This window comes from Rhopalosiphum padi, chromosome 4 (genome assembly GCF_020882245.1).
Source record: "Rhopalosiphum padi isolate XX-2018 chromosome 4, ASM2088224v1, whole genome shotgun sequence".
Taxonomy (NCBI): Eukaryota; Metazoa; Arthropoda; class Insecta; order Hemiptera; family Aphididae; genus Rhopalosiphum; species Rhopalosiphum padi.
The window spans coordinates 54249565-54272794 of NC_083600.1; the positions used below are offsets into that span (position 1 = coordinate 54249565).

Below are 23230 nucleotides of genomic sequence, written 5' to 3' on the forward strand. Positions count from 1 at the left end.
CTATGACAATTAACAAGTGCTAATCACTATATTGCAATATAATATAACACTTTTTTTTCTCATTTGCATAAGGGTATGCATATAGCTTTATCTTATAGGTGCTTATTAAAATTGTATTGTATCAATAGTGATAGGTACATGACAATTGCTTATATGATACTTTCGTGTGCCAGTCGTATATTTATATAACGTATTTATTATTCATACACTTTGTTCTATATTTTATTTAATTGAAGCTTGTGTGTAGTTAATTGCGAAGTATTTGATAACAATTAATAAGATACTTAAATTAGAATTTAGAAAGTTTTATAGCATAATATCCATCATTGTTGATCACATAATAATTAATTTTATGATAATTATATCATTTTTTAAAACTATTGAAATACTTGTAAAAATTATATTATTATTTATTTAATTCAATTGATTACTATATTTTGTCATAATATATACATTTATTCAATGATAATTGAATTTATAACTAATAAATATAATGTAAATATATAATAACATATATAGACATAGGTCTATAATGTATAATATATGCTTTTAACCAATATAAAATAATATTATATTTATAATACACAAATACACGAATTATTGTTATTTTTATAAAAAAATTTCTATATTTATTAAGTATTAATTATGTAAATATTTCATTATTACACATTTTGAGTAATTTTAAGTTCAACCCATCTAATTAGCATTATAGCTTGTAAAGTATACGCAGGTTCTTATATGTAAGTTCTTGAATAATGTAAGTATTCAATATTATAATACCTCAAAATAAGAAATGTTTTATGATAAACTGATTTTAAATTTCAAGTAAAATAATATGGTTCATTAATAAAATATGATAAATTAATAAGTTGTATTCAATGAAATAGTTGAAGAAAAATAATTATTTTATTATATTAAAATAATGTCGGTTGTTATTACAATCGGGTTTTAATAATAAATTTATAAATATGTATAATTCAAACAGTTGTCGATTTTTACACTTTGGTGGAGATCATGTCAAGAATCTATAATTTTTTTGTTTTTTCCATACCTACCGTAAGTCCTTAGCTTGGTTTTACCGGAGCGAATCGTTGGGCAATTACCTCAGCTCGATGGTAGGGAGTCGAACTCCTTTATAAGCCTCGCATGTAGACGTTCCTCGTACACTTCACTGAACTGGTCTTCACAAGTCTGCAATCATGTTCAAGGTAAGCATTATTGTAGTCATTTTGGTATTTTACATACTTATAAAAAATATAACTATTGTTAAAATAATTAAATTTTACTATTGAAGATAATATCAATAAAATTATCGTATTTTTTGCAACTTTTAGTCATTCAACACCTAAAAATATTCATAGCATTAAAAATCAATTCAAAATACTTATTTAGTGCATAATGGTTCATATAAATTTAAAATAAATAATAGTTATAAAGGCTTTTTTTGTAGTATAATATTTTACTGACAGTTATTTTAACTTATATTTTATCTATTTTATGTAGATACTTGTAGCATATAGTTTAAAGTTTTAAACATAAAATTAATTTAACTATAGCTAATTGTTAAACCTTTATAATAGTAATATTGAACTATTTTTTATTTTATTTTTTTAATATGCGTAGAATAATAATATATGTATTAAAAGTACATTGAAAAGACAACAATATTTTTTTTTAGAATATCATTTTATTTAAAAAAAAGTAGAATTTAGATCATATGTCAAATTTCCATCAAATAAATTAAAATAAAATCTTAAAATTCGCAAAATGTTGTCTAATATGGTAGGCGATATATTGTCTAGCTTTAATTGGGAGCATAGTGGCAATAACCTTTCTTAACCTCGACATCTTAATCAGCTCAAGATTAATGTAGGTATATAGTAGGTAGAAATTAGTATAATATAATTTACGCCCAACGTGTATAATAATCATGACCATCCATTAATTTGCCATTTAGTTGTGTTAGAAAAAAAAACTCGTTTCATTTTGTCAGATCAACGAACTATAAGACATCTGTGCAAATATATTAGTGCACCATGCCATCCGTTATTTATTTATTTATAAATAATGATTGGTTCCATGAGTAGGTATAACATCGTAATTGAATTACTCATTTATTTTAATGTGATAAATATTTCAAATATTTGTAATCTAAATAAAAATAACTGTAAATTTATATTTATTTATTAATAGTTTTCTCATTAAAAGTAATAATTTTAAAATAAAATTCATATATTATATTATTTGCATACTAAAAAAAAAAAAACAGTTTTGGTTACTGTATCCCATACAGTAATATTATATTTTAATATTTCACTATTTATATATATAAAACATTGTACTTTTAGAATTCTATATGTTGTGTTTCTTAATTTTTGTATACATAATTTATTCGTAACAATCATCTAGAAACTCATAATTATAAAATATTTTTTTAAATCATTGATAAATAAATTGTTTTTTTTTTTTTTTTGTAACAATTCGTTGTATTCGACTAAACATAATAACGTTTTATTACGTTAAAATCGAATAATAATAAATATTAAATACTGAATTGAAGATCATATTGATCATTTTGTGAATAAGCGCGTATATTATGATGGGTCATGGCTCAAAATGGTTGTATTAATTAACTTACTATACTTGTAGTACTTACATGTTTCGAAATAATTTCTACATATCTAATCTTGCTTTGACAAAATTATAGTTCTATATAGGTATTGTTAAAAAAAATTGTTTTCTAATCGATACATTGTTTGTCACCGTGTCCGGGACGAAAGAAGTGAAGGGAATCTAGGATGCCGTGTAGAGTATTCCACATATAATTAAAGTATTGCATAACTATAGTTCTTTATTCTTTGTAATGATACTAACGGTATCAGGTACCAATCGGGAGTAGAAGCTAACAATATTGTTATTAATACATTAATTATAAGTCACTTAATACGCAATAACTTAAAATTAACTTGACATGGATTTAATGCTCTATAAATGCGAAGCATTGTAGATAATTATGAAATATTGTATGGTTTGTTTATACTCGATTAAACAAAAGTATATATTTTATTATATAGTAGTTAAATTTAAGTTTATAGGTATCCCCTCGTCCCTCAAATATATTTCTTAACATAGTTAAACGTGATTAAATAAAATGGTTAGCTTATTATTATTTATATACATATTATATATATATATGTAAACCGTTTACAATGTTTTATAATTAATATATTAATATTTTTCAGTTTCTTACTCTATCTTGCCTATTGGCAGTCAGTGTTCAGTGCAAGATCTCACAAAATCAGGCTGTGCCATACTATCCTCAACCATACCCGGTAGCATATCCTCAAGTATATCCCCAAGTTTATTCTGCACAACCGAAGTACAGTGTGCAACCCGCTTATGTAGCAGCCGCCTCATACCCAGCCCAAGCAAGCTATCGACAAGTCTTTGTACCGTAAGTGTAATATTTTCCAATGTGAATAAAATAAAAGTATAATGTATTATGTTTATATACAATTTATATATCTACATTTTAATTAAGACTTACAGTCCAATAAAAAGGATAAAAGATATATTTTGTATATTGAATATACTTTTGCATGATTATTTCTTATAAACATATATTAATTACAATTTACTCAGTATCAAATTTAATATTATATTACACATATGTAAATAAACTGAAAGGTAATATTATATATAAAAAATTGCAATTTTCCAACATTAAATAGATATAATTACTTAAGTTTTATGATAAATATAGAAACGTATAAAAGCATCAGATAACATAAATTAAAATATTTTCTTTTTATAATAAAATGTTTTACTTATCTTTTTTAGAGCTAGTCCTACCTACAACCCTTATTATTACGGATACGCTCCTTTCCCAGCCTATTCTCAAGCTCAGCAGTACCCAGTACCTTACGTCCAGAATGATGGAACTCAACCCGCTGCAGCTCAACCCGGTTGGGGTGAATACTTGTCAAACAGTTTCTGGAGCTATGTGCCGAACTTCCCTTACGTAACGTCTGGAACTCAACCATCTTCGGAAGCAGAAAGCGGTGCGGCTGCTGCAACCGCTGAATCTTCAGGTACGGCAATAAAATATAAAAAATAATTAAAACGCGAAATTATATGTGTTTATATTTTTCATTCATAGCTGAAAACACAAGTCCAGGAAAAGGTGATAAACCAACAGATTCACCCAAATCAGATCAAGTTGCTAGCGACGAACAACCAGCTCAATCGCCTTCTAAACAATTCGCAGCATATCCTTTACCTTACTTCAGTCAACCCCAGTTCTATGGACAAGCACCTTATCAACAAGCAGCTGTCTTTGATCCAGCTAAATTGAATGCAGCGAACAATGGTGCAGTTTCAAGTTTCCTTTTCCCCAGAAGTCAACTCCAATCTGTGTTCCAACAGCCGCAACCGGTAATGAAATATAATTATTGTTAAATCATGCATAAGACATAACTTACCCGGCATAAATGTCTCTTTAACTATGGTCTTGGTACAAAAATAAAATCGATAAATTATAAAACGTAAATCTATGCTATAGATGTATACATAATAATGTTGTTATAAATTTAACATTAATTACATTTACACCAATAAAATCGATTTTTATGGAAATTCTAATAAGTGCTGAAATTTCCTTATCTGTTGTCTACAAATATATTATTAATTATATTTTTACTATGCAACTATTATTGACAATTTATTTTAATTTTCACAGTTTGCTGAACAAAAATACTACCAGGCCCCACAGTCTAACCAAGGTACCGCAGCACAAGCTTACCAGAGATACTTGCAGTCCCAAAAACAACACTTGCTGGGACAATACCAACCAGGACAATACCAACATCAACAACAAGATCAACCATTCCCGCAACAGCCGGAACCATTCCAACAACAATACGATCAACAAACTCAGAAAGACGAATCCTCTGTTGTAGTAGATTCTAGTGTAACCGGACTCCAAGTCAACTCTGAAGGCCAACAGCAACCACAATCTAAAGTAGCTACAGGTTCGAACTAATTTGGAGCTATTACCCGACTGAATTATTTTATACAAATTTCCCAATTCAATTACAATTTTATAATTTTATTTTATATAATTAATGTTATTTGAAATCAATATAAATATGATAGTAACGTGAGCTAATTCGATGCACATAATACTATTGTTATTATAGAAGCTGATTTAAAATACGAATTTATTGTCAAATAATAGGTATTTCGAAAATATCCTTGTATTTTAAAACTACTTTTTTCAATGTGTAATACAAAACTATTGGTTAATAAAAAAAAATGTATTTATTTTGCTTAAATAGTTTAAACCCTTTTAACCGGTTTATATTTTACATGCAATAATTTTATGTCAATTATTTATGACATAATAAACCAATATCAAACATTGTTTAAATATGCTGAAAAGCGCACATTGTTGATTTGGGTCATTTACAGTTTAAGTTAGCTTAAATAGATTTGAGTATTGTTAACATTTTACTTTTACATTAAAAGAATACGGAAAAGGGTAGAGGGTAACATAAAAACTTAATAATATGATTTTTATTATTTTTTTATAAATATAATTTTATTACCTACATATGACGATATTATTTAATACATTATATTATACTATGTACCTACATATACAATAGGCTATAATAGTTATATTTATAACTTTTTTAATTAAAAATTTGAAATTAAAATGTGTCTCGTATGTATATAATAGGTCCAACAATAGCAGTGGCTCAGCCACAGGGTATCGCGTTCGCCGGAATCGGCGGCCGAGCCGGAGCTGGACCTATAGGCACAGCGATTGTAGGCAAAAATGCTACAGCAATTTCAGGCCCCAGCGCTACTGCTATATCACTGGACGTAACACCAACAATTGACTTAACACCAGTTCACAAGCACACAACAGCCTATGTGGCAAAATATGCTCCTGAACTGGGAGTTTACAAAGTTGCTGAAATCAAAACATAGTAAAATTATAAATTTGTATTTAGTACCTAAACGAATTTGTGATAATAATTTTATTTTTAAATTAAAATACTTTAATTGTATTTATATTTAAGGCCAATGAAATAAAATGCCAAAAATCTTGCCTGGTTTTATAATAATATAATATACTTATGATATTAGGTAATTTATAATTACATATTTTTTTTTTATTGGTCTTTGTTCTATATCGATAATTGCGCCATAAGCATTAGGTCCATGAATTAACATTATAATAATAGAGAACGAATTTTAATGCAAATAGCATTTTATTTCTGAATGTCCGAAAATATTGTTTTCCAAGCACAAAGTTAATTACATACATCGAAGAATTAACTGTAACTTTTATTTTGCATCTTTTTTGACATTTTTATACAGAAATGGATAAAATTCGATAACAATTTAGTAAACATTTATTCTGGAAGAATAAAATTAAATATTATTTATCATATGATATTTCGTACTTCTATTTTTATTATTTATTTTATTTTTACCGATCAGATAAATGTGATCCAGACGAAATTATTGTGTGGAGACACTTATTAGGTATATACCATACATACATCATACGTGCGAATAATACGAAATATTATGTATGAATAACCTAATTAATACCTAAGAATAAGAATTTATATAATTAAACAAATTTACATTTGTATTACAATTTTAATAAAAATAAATAGAACAAAATTAAAATTGAAATTTCGAAAAATTATGTAATAAGACATCATGGATTGTTTATACAGTATGTATACACGAATGAGTGTGGCAATGTGGTATAATCATAACAACAATATTTTAATAGTATTAATTAAAGTATTTATATACCTAAATAATAATAATAATAATCTAAATATTTAAAATGATAATTATTATAGGTAGTTACGAAATACGATATCGTATGTTAATCGATATTTATTTAAAACGTTTAACTTTAGTTTTTCTAGTAGATATTTGGATATTATTAAAAATTAATTATCTTTTATTTGTTTGTGGGATAAAAACCTACCACTTTTAGTTAATGAGTGCTGTATGGTTCCATACATCTATGTTCTTCAAATATTGTCCGCGTTTATTAAAATTGTGTATACTAGTTGATTGGTATGTTCGATGTCCATTAAGATAGCTTTTTGATTTGATTTTTGATAATTTTTGGATTTTTATTCATCTTATAACCGATTGTTTTATTTTATATTATTTATATGTTTGGCTATTTAGTATATTTTGCCACAAACACTGTTGTTTTATTTTATCTGATCATTTTACATCTGTAAACGAGAAATGTTAAAAATGGTATAACAAGTGATAAGATGGCTAATTTTGCTCGTTTGTCGCCATTTCATTGACCACTATGTCAATAAGTCTTTTTAAAAAAAACAACCATAATAATTCATTATTAGGAACTCGCGTCGTATGCTATCTACATGAAAAATGTATCTACCAAAATTGTGTGTTGGCGTTGTATGTTATCTACAATTTTCCACCCCGCAATTTGTAGATTGTTGGTGTCGTCTGTGCATCTAGACATTAATTACATTAAAGAACTCTTTTTCATGTCTTCAAAAAACTGGTCAAAAAGATTCTTTGATGCATTGAGTGAACGTCACCACTCTTCCATCAACTGCCGTTCCAATAAGTTAGTGGCACCACGTGTTTTTATGCCATATTTTATTTTGAATTAACTTTTTGGCATACTTTAGCAGTGGGTAAGACACCACATTGTTTTAAAAAATTGGTGCAAGATTCATCATTGTAAATAACATGTCTATAAAAGTCAATAAAATGTTCCATTTTGATTTAACAAAAAATAATTACATAAATAATTTAATAAAATAATTTAATTTGAAAATAATTTAAGCATACACCACTTTTACAAAAGTCATATGTCTACTAGCTATGATATGTGTAAAGTGTAGACTGTAGAGTGTATTATTGATGTTTATAATTATACGGTTACACCTGCAATATTAGTCTCCGTACAAAGTATTAAGTAGATATCAACCGAAAGGTAGATAACATATAACGCGATCAAAGTTCAGGTAGATAGCATACGACGCGAGTTCCCATTATTATTTAATAGAGCACGGATTTTTATGCACTAAAAAGTATCAAAATATTTCATAACATAAATACTGTGGCCTATCCAGAGGCTATGCCCCTCCTAATTGACCGTATTGACTATATTGACCATATTTGCTATTTTTTTTTTTAAATATCTATATATTCTTTATTCGTATTATAGATGAACGCATACTCAAATAATATGACTTATTATACCACAAAATATTCTGTGTTTATACCGCTAATCGCTACCACCGTTATCACATTATGGTAACGTATATTTGGCAAAATTTTAGACAATGTGATCCCTCCCTAAAAAAATTCTTAATACGCCACTGATTAATATATGCAATCAAAATTGAAAAAAAAATTAACAAATATGGAAAAAAAAATTTTTTGCAAAATGAATAATGTTAAAAAAAAATCACAATTTTTATTTAATTTACAAATATAAAAACTTTTTATAATTAATAATAGAATTTACTAGTATACTTAATGAAAAAAAACATAATTTATTTATCATGTTTATATTACTATATTTAGTGCCTACAAAATGTTTTTTTAATTTTTTACTTGACAATATACTCATACTTAAGACTTTACTTTTTTTTTATTTAGCTTCAATATGTAATATACTTTTAATTTTGTAAAAATGTGCGAAAATATTCAATTACCATTAAATATGCAAAAATATGCAAACAAAAATTTCATTATTAGTTTCAAACTATTATGGTTCTTAAAGATTATTGAAAAAAATCCAAAATTACGAAAAAGAAAAAATATGTAATTGCGTAGAAATTTGTGCTCTAATTATTATAATGCATATAGTGTATAACCAAAATATGATTTAGAAGTGTAAACAATATAAAGAATTTTTAATGATACTTCCAAAAATGAACTATTTATGTTGATCATCCGCAAAACTGTATTATATAATCGTGTAACGGGCAATAATGATCGTCTATACAAAATTATCCGCAATTATAGTTTTTAGTATTCCATTTACAACGAATTCGGATATTTGACAAAGATACTTAATATTATAAATTGACCTCCGCTGACGAAGTTATCTTGAACTTGAGTGCATGTCATTAATGGGTATGCAGTTTCGTGTAGCATAACACGTTAGACCAGATTATAGCATAGGCCTAAACTGCACACGAGTTAATCGTAAATTTTATTTTAAAGATCGATGACCTTTGATATTAGGTACAAGGATGGAAGGGAACTTTATAGTCCGGATTGAATCACAATAATACCAGTCTTCGTTATATAATCGCACTAGACACTACTGTGTTTTTAAAATAAGAAGTCATGGATTTAACAAAATTTTGGGTGAGTAAACACGAAAACAAATTTAATGAATTTGATTATACATTTTATTTAATTTACATTATCAATTAAAGTAATGTAATACTTACTTTAAAATGTTATTATAAAGTATCAATTTAGCAATTGTATATGTTAAGAAAACAATAGAATTTGCTAATTCATTATTTCAAATAGATATATTATAAATTATAATATTTTCGTAAATTAATAAACAATAATAAACTCTTATTAATATCAGAAATATTTTTAAATAATAATCATTTTCGCCCTAACAATTTAATTTGTACTTGTTAATTGTAAAATAAATTATAAATTGTTAATTATTACCTATTTATTTATCAATTATTGTAAACTTCATATTTTGCAATATTTTATTTGTATACATATATATTGTAATTTGAATGAGACATATTTAGAAATTTTGCATTAATAATATTACTGAAAATGATAATCATAAATCATTGATATCATTATTAAATATTTTATAAAATTGCATTAGTCATTTAAATTGCAATTTGTACATATTTTCTTAACTGTTGAATTTTTTTAGTATTCGATTATTGATTCGATAATTGCCTAAAAATAAAAATATCAATAAAATAATAAATAATTAGTACATGTAAATAATACAATTATTATACTTTATTTGTGTGTATAGTAAATATCCATAAATTTAAAAAAAACAAAGGCCTAAACATAGGTACACTACATTTTATATTGTAATTTTTTTAGATATGTAAATAGAGTTACACAGATAATACTATTATAATATTATTAAAACTAAGTAATGAATAAAAAAAATGTATTTTAAAAATCTACCGAAATAGTTAATAAATTTAATAAAATATTTTTTATTTATTTTCATTAAAACCGCATAGGTATAATTTTGTTGTATTTCGATGATGACAATTTAATCATTCATAAAATCTTTCAATTATAAAATATAATATATTATAGTTTACGCCTGAAAATATGACATATGCTTAAATCGTATTTGATTTATGGACACCTACTATTTATAGATAGAGATTTTGGTGTATAATAAATGTTAAAAAAATATTAATATATAATATAATACTTACTATATTTACACTGATATTTTCTTTTCCCAATGATGCTTATCGAATATCAATTGAAATTCATAAGTAATAGGTAAAAAAAACCTACTTAAATGATTGAATTATTAAATGCATTATAATTATTACTGTCGATTATTATTTATTACATATTTACACATTGAAATTAATTATTAGCCATAAAAAATGTTCCTAACACAATATATATTTTACTAAATTGTTATATCTATATTGGAATAAAAATATCATTGTATGTTTTATTATTATTATTTTTTTTCGTATCGTTTCATGACATGCACATCGATGTAATACTGCATTTATAACATATCCTTATTATGTATAACTATTTTACCTCAACGTGTGTTGACCCTAAACCGTAATACGAAGATATTAAGTAATGTAATAACGTAAACACGATTTTTCCACTATGTTTAATGAATTGAATCTTTGTGAAACATCTTCTATATTATATAATGTAAACCAAAATGTTATTATTATAATACAATGTAACTCTTGATAGTACTAAATGTAAAATACAATTAAACAAACGGTGATCATGTTTACTAATTACATACTTTTTTTGTACATATACTTTTAGATTATTGTGGTTTTGGTAGTGTGTTACGAACAATCCAGCATCGCGAACCACGTCAATGTACTCAACAAAAACGATCCTGGCAGATCAAGGTGAACGTCATCGTTATTACACGTGTATATAATTGACTATGACTATAAATCTTGCGAGAGAAAGAACATCTATTTTTCCGGCTTGTTGATTAGGAATTTCAAATAAAATCAGTTATAAACTATTTAGATGTACATGTGGACTATATGTTCGTATTATAAAAAAAGTAAATCAGGTCTTATGAATTGGTATCAGAAATTTAAACCCGAATTTGATGTCCAGGAATCGGAATAATTAGGCTAACTGTGATAAATTTAATCAAATTAATAATTAATTCAATTTTGTATTAATTTTCAGACCAAAAAAATCAGTCGATACGGAAATATATGTAGCAATTCCGCCGGAAAACATTAAGACTGGTAAACAAGACAGCCCTCCAACTTTGATACGTTTGGATCCAAATTCTCCAAATAAGTTCAAGGGCAAGTTTCCGACTCCAATCGAACGTTTTATACAGCGCATACAGAACTATTTTTCCGTGTACAATCCACCAGAATACTTAAATGACTTAAGACCCGGTATCAATAATCCGGAAAACGACGGGTACCAGTTAGACTCGTCGAACAACACGCAGGTAATACTACCGTGTAACGGTACGAGCACCATAGTGATCATTCCTGTGCCATTGGAAAATGAAAATATTTCTACCGACCAAAATGCATATTCAGATAAACCGGACGCTTACATAGTGCCGACGACTCCAAAACCTAATTGCCCAGAAGATGTGACTACAGAAAAGCCGAAATGTCCAGAAGACACTACCCCAAAACCATATTGTCCGGAAGTGACAACTCCAAAGCCAAACTGTCCAGAAGTTACTACTCCAAAGCCAAACTGTCCGGAAGTTACAACTCCAAAACCAAACTGTCCGGAAGTTACCACTCTAAAACCAAATTGTCCGGAAGTTACCACCCCGAAACCTAATTGTGTGGAAGTTACTACTCCAAAGCCAAACTGTCCGGAAGTTACAACTCCAAAACCAAACTGTCCGGAAGTTACCACTCCAAAACCAAATTGTCCGGAAGTTACCACCCCGAAACCTAATTGTGTGGAAGTTACTACTCCAAAGCCAAAATGTCCAGAAGAGACAACTCCAAAACCTAACTGTCCGGAAGTGACCACTCCGAAGCCAAAGTGTCCAGAAATTACAACACCAAAACCTAACTGTCCTGAAGTGACCACTCCGAAACCCAAATGCCCGGAAGCAACTACCCCGAAACCCAAATGCCCGGAAGCAACTACCCCGAAACCTAAGTGCCCTGAAATAACGACTCAAAAACTACCTTGTCCCCCCAAACAAAATTCAACAGCAAGTGACCCTAAACCTATATCTGGATACGGACCGACTGAAGTTCCTTCACTGAACTTAGTAGCTCAGCCCGTTCTTGGTTCTACCGTTCTTTATTTTTACAAACAACCTACAACCTTACCACCGTATAATCCACCAGCTTATAATCCACCTGCCCCAGCATACTACATACCTAATACTCAGTTACCTTACGAAGAAAACACTCGAAGACCCAAGCCACCAATCTTACGTTTAAAACAGTTATTATTCCCACGTCTATATGCAGCTTTTCATCCTGACGAGTGATAACTAACATAAATTGTATTCTAATCAAGACAACAAATATATATATAAATATATTTATATGAACGTGTTAGTAACACGCATGAATAATGATAATTTCTTATTTAATAACGACTTAAATGTATTTTAAATTATTATTTATTTATTATTTATTCTATGGATATCTATTATATCAATAACGGTAAAAACATGATGATTTCACTAACACCATGTAAGTACCAATAATATTTTAATATAATAAATTAATGTCAAATGTTTATACGTATATAATGTTTCAAATGTGATTTCAAATTTATATTGGTATCTTCTAAAATCGTATAGTTTTTTTGCTCCCTGTAAGAATAAAAATACTGAACAATTATTTGTGTTTTAAAGTCATACGTATTTAATATTATTTTTATATTTGTGTTCAGTGTACTTTTCATATAAGACAACCCTTTTTTGAAACCTGCTCCGACGGTAGTTAGAATCTCCACGCTGAATATTTGAAAAAGAAAGTCCTTTCAGTCTATACGCAACTCTCGCGCGATCGTGATATCGCTACCGACTAGTGTGTATAGTTAAAACAAATTTTAAAACGTGTTTTAGTTATTTTTTACGTAGTCCGGGGAATATTTAAAAATAAATAATACTAAATTAATTATACTCATAAAAAGCAGCATGTACGTACACAGGACAAACAAACTTTTTTATTGTGTAAGTAATATTATTTTCTTTTTAATACTTGCATTAAGATTTAATTAATCTTTTAATTAAGCATTATACATATTTACTTTTAACAGATTAAATGAATATCTATCAATTAAAAATATAATATTTAATACAGATCTAAAATAATGCAACGATTATACTTTTTTTGTAATGTGTATTTAAACTTGAATTATTTATAAATACATAATATTATGGCTTATACGTCATAATTTAATTTAAAAAAAAAAGTTATTAATGGTAATTTTATATTTTTCACTTTTCTTTAAATTATTTTTGGGTGTATGATTAATGATTATTTATATAAGATAATAAGTCCATGAAAAATAATGAGTGTTTAATATTCACTGATTAGCTATAATTATTTAAACAATAACAACTTAAGGTAAATCATATTAAAAGTACAATAAAACAACAAATATTATTTTATTTTAAATAGGTGTTTTCACATTAGGTACTTTAAATATAATTTATTAAGTTTTAAATAAGATTATTTTTAAAAATCCTAACCTAAAATTATAGTATATGTTATATTTATCGTATTGTTATAGCTTTATTGTAAATTAGTGTGTATAAGTGTGTTTTAGCTAAATTATTGATGCAACATAGAAAAGGTAACATCACTAATAAATTAATGTTACTATACGATCCGTATAATTAATACGGTTAAATAGTAACCGAAGCATTTTCTATATTATATATATTGTATATATATATATATATATATATATATATATATTATAAGTTCTGAATGTAACAGATTTTACATAAAATATATGAATTCTTAAAACTAAAATCCTAAAACTCAAAATATAGAACCCTAAACTAATAAGTTAATACAAATATACATAGTATCTAAATAATGTGGAAAAAGTCAAACATATTTAAAAAAAAACATTTTAAGAAAATAGGTTAAAAATACATTCAGCTAAAAATAAAAAACAAGGTTTATGAATAAATTTACATATCTATGAAGCATGAACCATAATTGTTATTCTGAATCTTATCGTCGTCGTTAAATGTTTTGTAAATCTTTTATCCATAATATTGTTTTTTATACCAATAAGATGCTTTAAATATTGATTATATATTATATTTATATGTATAATATTATAATTAATTTTAACGGAAGTCTTAAACAATTATTTATCTAGTAATCTTAATTAAACAATACTGGAAGTATTTTAGTATTTTGTATATTTAATATTACGATATAAGTTTTAATACTTCGAGCAATCTTACAATGTTTGTTATTTTGAACTTTCTATGCCATTTATTATGACCACCTTTGCAAATATTTACATTTACCTATGTAAATAAAAGGAGGAAACATGATGATGGTTTGTAACACAATAAACAATGTCATCCATTATTTTTTTTCATCTTGAATTCCAATGACAAGAATTTAAAACTTTCTCCTAGACGACCTAGACCATAAGATAAATAATATACAAGTTGTGACTTAGGAAGTTTATCCATCAACAATCTCTGAATGTCTCGAGAAATAAAATACAATTACCTTAAACACGATACAGCCCCGGGCTATCTAAAATAGCGGGTATTATAGATTTTAATTAATTAATAATTCTGAGGTATAAAATATGAAATATTAAATTGAACAACAAAATCTAGCAAGCAAGACTGCAGGAGAGATAAAAACATAACAATCTTATGAGAAGATTCAAGAAAATAAATTCACTTTGGTTATTGTTATTAGTCTTGTTGCGTATTTTATTTTTTATTTTTGTATGTCTGACATCACATTTTAGATTAGAAAACAATACTTCAATATTAAACATATTGGATATAGATTTAATTTTGAAGGATATATAAGAGGATTTGATAAAAAGTAGACAATATTTTCATTTTTTTTCAAAGTAATCCGGAAAAACTAAAATATATATATATATTGAAAAACGTAAATATTTATGCAATACATGTTTTTGACAAAATCGATTTTTTTTGATTTTTATTATTTTTATTATTCAAAAATAAATAATCTGATTGTGTTATATCAAGTATTAATATAAATCAGATTTTCTAGAATAAATAAAAAATACGAGTATGTTGACTCTTTGTATTATTATTCTGTTATAATTACTATATTATGTTTATGTCATAAAAAAATCTGTTTTCAAGATGGATAACTTTATTTGTTGACCAATTTTGCGTTACAATATCTAAGTTTCTTCTAGCAACTGATGCATAAGTAATATAATTACCAATCTCGTTATTTTATTACAAGGACTCAAAAAACCATTTGTATAATTCAATGTTTTTCCATACTCCGGAGAAAATATCAAGATTTTTAATAGGATTTCTCCAATTTTTTATACGAGTAAATAAATAAATTGAGAACAGGATTATTTTTATTGTAGCCAAAATGAATTAATTTAACTTGTAAAATTGTAAATTTATATCTTAAATCTATACTGCAAATATCAAAATATTTAAACAACTTTCAATTTTGGAAAGCTGATTACGGAGGCGTACCTCAACAATTGCAGCACGACAAAATACGACACAGCTTTGTGAAATTAATTGATTATTTAAATCATTATTTAGCTATTTTCTTATATTAAACAAAATACTAACAGATGTTTACATGATATTATAGAATAAACAGTAGAAACGATTATTCAAGAATCTTTATTATTCCATCTGATAAATTGTATTTATCGTAAAGATATAAAACAATTAATAAAAATAAATATTTACGTACTACCTACGCAGTGACGTATACATAAATGTATAAATAGGTAAATAATATATACATTTCATATTAAACAATAATAATAATAATAATAATATAAATGTGTATATTATTATAAACAAACTATAGGCTCTTGTAGTAATTCTAAATATATTTTAAAATAGGTACACGTGTACAACTGCAATAGATCAACGGTTTGTATAGGTAGGTATAGTAGGTACTAATAATATTTTTTTATGATGAAAAAACCTGTCCACGTGATTCAACAATATATCAAAACCTAAAGTATTTGTTGTGTTATATATTTATATCAGTATATTAATCTCAAGTTTTTTCTCCCCTTTCTAATTTTTTATAAATCTATTTTCATAATATAAATACTTAAGTATTATAAAAATTATATTTTGAAAAAAGAAAATATTATATTTTAGCTCTTTTTTCGACCATACAAGGTTATTTATTCAAAATAATATAGATTCTTAATGACTACTTCACGTATATTTCAATCTAAATTTGACATGTAATAACTGTTAATTTACAATACAACATGCACTTATAATCATTCATTATAAAAAACATTATTAAAAAAATAAAAATTTTTAAAAATTTAAAAAATTTAAAGTTTCATTAGAAAAATGTTTATATAAATGATAAATTCCTATTAAAATATTATTTTTGGGTCTTATACTTAACCAAATTAACCATATAATATGTAATTTATTACATTCGATTTAATTTAAACTGGTTTCGAATTCTAAAAGAAATGGTAAATACAAAATAGATCCGGTATCTTTGTTGTTTATGTGTTATATATATAATATATATGATGAAAGCACATGTGAATAAAAAAACATCTTATAACAGATTAGTAGAGTAGAACGATTGTAAATAAATATTGATGAACATAAACAATTTTACGCTCATGGCAATTGGCCTAAATACCCTAAATAGTATTAATTATAATAATAAATATTTGTAAAACATAAAATTACAGGAAATAAACAAAAACAATAAAATCTGGTTAAAGTACTTAATAAAACTATTATAAGTTTTAAGGAAACTCGTACACTAATGTCTAAAATATATTATTTATATTGTTTATTGATTATTTGATTATATAAATGAATGACAATAGTAAGAACTGAAATATTATGATGTTAAATCGAGTGAGAAGTTCTTAAAAATTATACTACAATAAAGTAATATAAACAACAATTTTGTAATAACACTCAAGTGTTTGGGTAGGTACCAAATTTAAGATTAAAAAAAATCAAACGACATGTTTATTTGTATGTAGTCCGGTAAACCATTTTTAGAATTTAATTGATATTAATTAAAAAAATACTTGTCCATAAACTTAGTAGATCAAAGTTCAATACGTCTGTTTTTCTCGTATGGGAAAAACCCCTTTAAGGATGTATTCTACTTAGGTTATTAAATCGTGATCACAGTCGAGTACAATCGTCTCTACATAGTTAACACATAATCCGGTATTACTTAGGTACTAGTCCCCAAAGTCGTGACATTTCCACTTTCTATGATTTTCCACTTAAACCGAATCAAATAATATACAAAAACCGGTTCTATAATATTGCCCGTGCTCATAGATTATAGAAGCATCTGGAGAAATTAAAAACATTTGACCCATCACTTCTATACAATAATAAATTACACTGATGTTTAACTAAGTATGGTTAAAGCATTAATCATCAAGCCATAGGCGTTTTTTTTTTAAAAATAACTATAAAACTTTATCTTCTTTACACTTGGATAATATTGTGTTTCTATTATAACATATTATATGCTTAAAATCACTAGGTATATATAATATTTAACATTAATCAATAATAAAAAAAATATTAGTTATTAAAATATTTGAGATTTGAGATGTTTTCCTAGGTATATAGTTTATCATTTGTATAAAGATTTTGTTTAAACAGAAAAATTATATTCGTTGAAATATAATTTAATTTTATGAAATACAAGAATATAAATTAATTTCTCCTGAAAAACTTGATTTAATTTTTAGATTCTAAGTGAAACAAAGTAGCATTTATTTTTACAATTAAATGTTGTTATACTTAATGTTTTTAATACAATTGTATGACTGGATAATATTTCAACTAGAAACTGGTTAGAAAATTATTTAATAAACACGAAATGTAAATATATAATTACAAAATATATATTATCTTACCATTAAAATAATAATAACATATATAAGTAAATGTGATACAATATTATAATATCGTGTAATGATATATAATGTGTAAAAAATAATTATAGTTTAAACAAAATGTTAGCATACTGATATTACCAACTGGTAATTAATAGAAAAATCCAGTATTAACGTGACATATATTAAAATAAATATGTTATATTCTTAGTTATTTATGTATTAGTATTAATTAAGGTGTTATTATCTATTACTATTATTACAGTAGTCATAGCCTGTAACTCATCACAGCATCGCACCCATTACTCTCTTCTATCTATCAATAATAGGTACCTCACCTAACCTACATTATTATAATTTTATGTCGAGTGAATCGTTCATTCGTTCTCCATACATTGCTGTGCACTCATTACTCATTAAAAATATGACTACTTCTATACTTCTCTAATTATTTTAAAGTAGAAAATCGGAGGTCTTAAAAATAAAAGATAGAAGATAGAAACTTAAAAAATAATTTAATCAGTTTTTTTTATACTTACGCTCAACGACAAAGAAAACAATTTCTATACCCAAAAATTGTCACATTTTAAATTTAAAAATAAAAAATGATATGTAACACAGTATTTTTCCATATTTTTCATAGAGTGATTTTTAAAATAATTGAAAGTACAATTTTTATTTTCAGTTGGCGATTTTCACATTATTTTGCCTGAACATATTACAAACGAATGCGGGAATTTCGGCTCTATTGAGAGACACTGGAGTGATTCCGGCAGTACCAATGAATGATTTGAAAGAGACAGCGTAATTATAAAATATCAAAAATAATTATATTTATAAGACTATTGTACACATAATGTCAAAAAAATAAAATTAATATGTTCTCAATTTAATTTAATGATAGTATAATTTATACATGAGGTTATCTATTTAGAGTAAGAAACTAAGAAAATTATTACCTATTTCAGAAAATACTAATATTTTTTGAATATACTTCTTTTATATAATATTCTTGAGTCATTACAAACTTACATTTTTAAAAAAGAAACTATTTTTACTATTTTATAGCTGTAGTTTTTAAGTATTTTACACTTTTGGATGACACCATACATTTTTAATTTTATAATATTTGAATTAGAAAATTATTTGGAATATTTTGATCTATAAAAATCAAATTTTTTTTAAAATATGAATATTTTATTAATTAGGTTTAGCCGGTATAGGTATTTTAAGTTAAGATGAGCGGGATAGTGGTAACGTTTTGTGAGATATAAATAATAATGATTAATGACACATAAACAATTCGTTCAAAATTCGATTTTATAAATCAAGACTGCTTAAAAAATAGTAAGATAACATTTTCATGAAAATATTGACGTAAATAAATAATAAACTACATCGAAACAGTAGCTTTTAGATTTTTAGCGGAACGATAAATGTATCTTTTAGACTTTTAGAGCATTTTTGATAGAAAAGTGAAACTTAAGGTCCTAAAGTTTAAGGGATCAAAAGTAAAAAATTAGCAGTAAAAAATCGAAAAATTTTACTTAAAATCAGTTTTTGACCAAATCAATTTCCTTTTTTTGTTTTAATTTAAAAATATTATAAGCGGAACTTAAAACTTGATAAGTACATTATTATATTTTATACACACAACTTCATTTTTTAATGAAATGTTCTTGACAAATTAATGTAATTCTAAATACCGTATTTTATATAATAAAATAAATTACTTATTTAATAAAGCCATATAAATAAATCATAAAATTACCTCCTTATATAGAATGACTGTCGTCACACAGAATATTTTTTTTTTTGGAAGCAATTATTTATCATTGAATTCATATTCTACATATACATTATAGTAACTTATTTTATTGTCGAGGTACACTCAACACCTACTTTACAACAGAGCAATTAACTACTTTCCCCATTTATTTCTTCATTGACATTTACGTTTTGGCTGTTTAAAGAATAGTAATTAGTAAATTGTAGTACTTTGATAAATAATTATATTGTACAACTACTTCGCTCATAATCTAAACGTGGAACGCATATAAAAAAAATATATATAAAAACCATTAGTTCAAAACTCGTTATTTTTTGTACTTCTCTACGTTTTAGTCAATAAATTATTTTGACCGAAATTATTTAAGTTCATGAGTATAGTAAAAGTAAAAATCACGCGAGTTTATTTTTATTATTATTTTTAATGTTTTTAAACAGGACAAACGGACCAGAATTAGCTCGAATTTTTTACTCGGCCATCGGCAACCTAGTCGAAGCCGTTCCCGTATTCCCGATCACGTTCAACGTACCTGACATGGTGACCGCTTTCGGTGGCTTGCTCTCTGGCATGTTCAACTACATAACTGGGAATGGCGACGGAGACGGAGCGTCACAACCCAAAGATGTCCTCGGTGCCATGTTCAACATCTATAGGCACATAGCCGTACAAGAAGACATTCATGACTTTGAGTTCATGACGTAAAAATATTATACTAGCCAACATAATAGTCTACATCGACAGGAGAAGAGTTTAAAGTCACTATAGTCGCTGTTATTTTTTCCTTTTCTTTTTTCTTTTAAAAGTGTCATATAGGTAGTATTATTATAATACTTTTTACAGCTCACTCATTAATATTTAAACGGATTGAAATGTATTCTACTGATGACCTAAACATCTTTGTACAACTGTAAAAATATTGTACACCAACATTGGGGTCCCACCCACTAGATTATTTATATTTAGTATACCTAATAGTATAGTGTAAATTTTACACCCACCGTGAAATCGATTAAGTAAGTGTGAAATTTTAAACGCAAAGAAGTACCTATATATAATATATACCTACCTACCTACTTAGTACCACCTATATTAAGAACTAGATTTCTTGTAACTGCGTTGTGTGCATACATTATTTATTTTGAATCTGATTAGTTGTTATATCCCAATTTATATTTTTCTCTTACTTTCTCGTTGTTAAGATATGTACTTTTGTCTTTTAGATCCACTTTTTAATTATTTATTATTAATAACACTAGTTATAGTACATTTATATATGAGTTCCGCCGTCTGCTAACTGATATACCAGTCGATATAAATAATACATTTTTAAACTCAAGAAATCAATTACCTATAATGTTATATAGAATAGTTAGATAAAAAGATAAATAGGTACCAATTTTTTTCAATTTGATACGATTCTCAGAATATAAAATAAATAAACACTACTATATACGTTACTTTTTATCAGTTTAGGTAAATTTATCGCAAAATAATTTATATTTATCCTGTGGTTTTATAGTTCATACTAATTAAGAATTTTTTCTTTTGATAAAGAGTGGTAAATAATGGTTTTGCTTCAATGTAAAAATGCAATAATATTTGTTTAAAATCACTATATTTTGCTCATTGAATGTAAAAACTTATGGACTATGGTATGAATATTAAATGTAAATTCACATAAATTTAAAATTTTTATTTCGCTCTATTATGATCTACATTGATACAACATTATATACCTACCTATATAAAACTTATAAAATAAATTTAGATTATTTTGAATTATTTGTAACTAAGAATATTATAAATAATGATGATTGACTCGCCCACCATTTCGTTAAACATTTCAATAGTATAACCGGGTTAAGGTAGTAGTTCTGTGGAGTTTTCAGGAACATTAAAAATGCTTTCAGTATTCTGTGAATGTATTATTAAGATGAAACTAACCATTTAATACAATTGTAATTTATATAAAGATTACTGAAAAAGCTTAACATTGAATATACCAACTACTTCAACGTATCAGACTTACAATTATAAGGATTCTAGTTAATCCTTTCCTAAAAAAATCATTTTTAACACCCCCCTGCTTACATTAAAATCCTGGTTATACCATTGAAACACATCTAGTACTTAGATTATATTTTACATAAGGCTTGACATAAATACACGGCAACTACACGACCTCATTTATAGGATTTGTCACCAATTGAAGTAAAACAAGTTTGTAAAACAGCTAAGACGTTAAATAATATTATTAAATGTACAAATAAATACACCTAAGTATTAAAATATAATATCGAATAGGCAACTATATAGTATATAATAATATAGGGTATCTGTTTTATATAGCTTAAAAAAAATACGCCATTAAGTAAAATAATAAATGTTACACCTATAATATAAGATTATTTTAAGTATGTATTATAATTTAATAAAATGTTATTAACTACAATGTTTTAACTTTTGATTTTGTAGAATAGCAATATGCATTTATTTTAAAGTTATTAAATTATTATTTATTCAATAAAAATATTTTGATTAATTTGTTTATTTATTATTGTTCATCTATTACAAAATGTTGAAAAATAGAATTATAAAATATTTCAACTAAATAGTAAATATTAGTAAGTTATAATATAATAATTAATAATATATCTAATAGGTATATAAATTGTATACCTACTGGCTACTGGCAACACAAAAGCGTATACCTTATAACTTAATTAAACAGATAAAATATCATGGATTTTTTTTTGAAATTTATTCTAAACCCTGAAAAAAACTTTTAGTGAATTTTGTATTTAAATATCGAAGATGAATGATTAACCATGGTCCATAACACTATACATTTAAATTAGTGTCATATTATAGAATAATGAAAAACTAATAAACTATTATACTATTGATAGATGTGAAGATCATAGACCTATCACGATGTAGAGAAGAGATTCTTTCTCTACATCGTGCTATAAACTTTATAGGTCTATATGAAATATATTATCTTAAGGTTAGATTGGTGACACTGCATTACGGTTATAGATATGGAATGATAGTGTACTAAATGCACTCAATTATCAATGTTATTTTTTT

The 23230-nt window shown here is 25.7% G+C and overlaps 3 protein-coding genes across 3 annotated transcripts; all 3 read left to right on the top strand.

The window, feature by feature from the left end:
• The first annotated feature begins 1055 nt into the window (after positions 1 to 1055).
• On the top strand, positions 1056 to 5611 carry LOC132929018 (AT-rich interactive domain-containing protein 1A-like). Its single transcript, XM_060994043.1, has 5 exons — positions 1056 to 1208; positions 3243 to 3454; positions 3841 to 4091; positions 4160 to 4434; positions 4739 to 5611. Exons 1-5 carry the CDS (start codon positions 1200 to 1202, stop codon positions 5039 to 5041), a joined length of 1050 nt encoding a protein of 349 aa, XP_060850026.1. The 5' UTR covers positions 1056 to 1199; the 3' UTR covers positions 5042 to 5611.
• A 3652-nt stretch (positions 5612 to 9263) lies between these two features.
• On the top strand, positions 9264 to 13024 carry LOC132928836 (uncharacterized). The gene is made up of 3 exons (XM_060993746.1): positions 9264 to 9405; positions 11077 to 11165; positions 11461 to 13024. Exons 1-3 carry the CDS (start codon positions 9385 to 9387, stop codon positions 12755 to 12757), a joined length of 1407 nt encoding a protein of 468 aa, XP_060849729.1. The 5' UTR covers positions 9264 to 9384; the 3' UTR covers positions 12758 to 13024.
• Positions 13025 to 13131: 107 nt separating this feature from the next.
• Positions 13132 to 22682, top strand: LOC132928837 (uncharacterized). The gene is made up of 3 exons (XM_060993747.1): positions 13132 to 13450; positions 19037 to 19155; positions 20578 to 22682. The coding sequence occupies exons 1-3, from the start codon at positions 13415 to 13417 to the stop codon at positions 20840 to 20842; spliced, it is 420 nt and encodes a 139-aa protein (XP_060849730.1). The 5' UTR covers positions 13132 to 13414; the 3' UTR covers positions 20843 to 22682.
• The last annotated feature ends 548 nt before the right edge of the window (positions 22683 to 23230 follow it).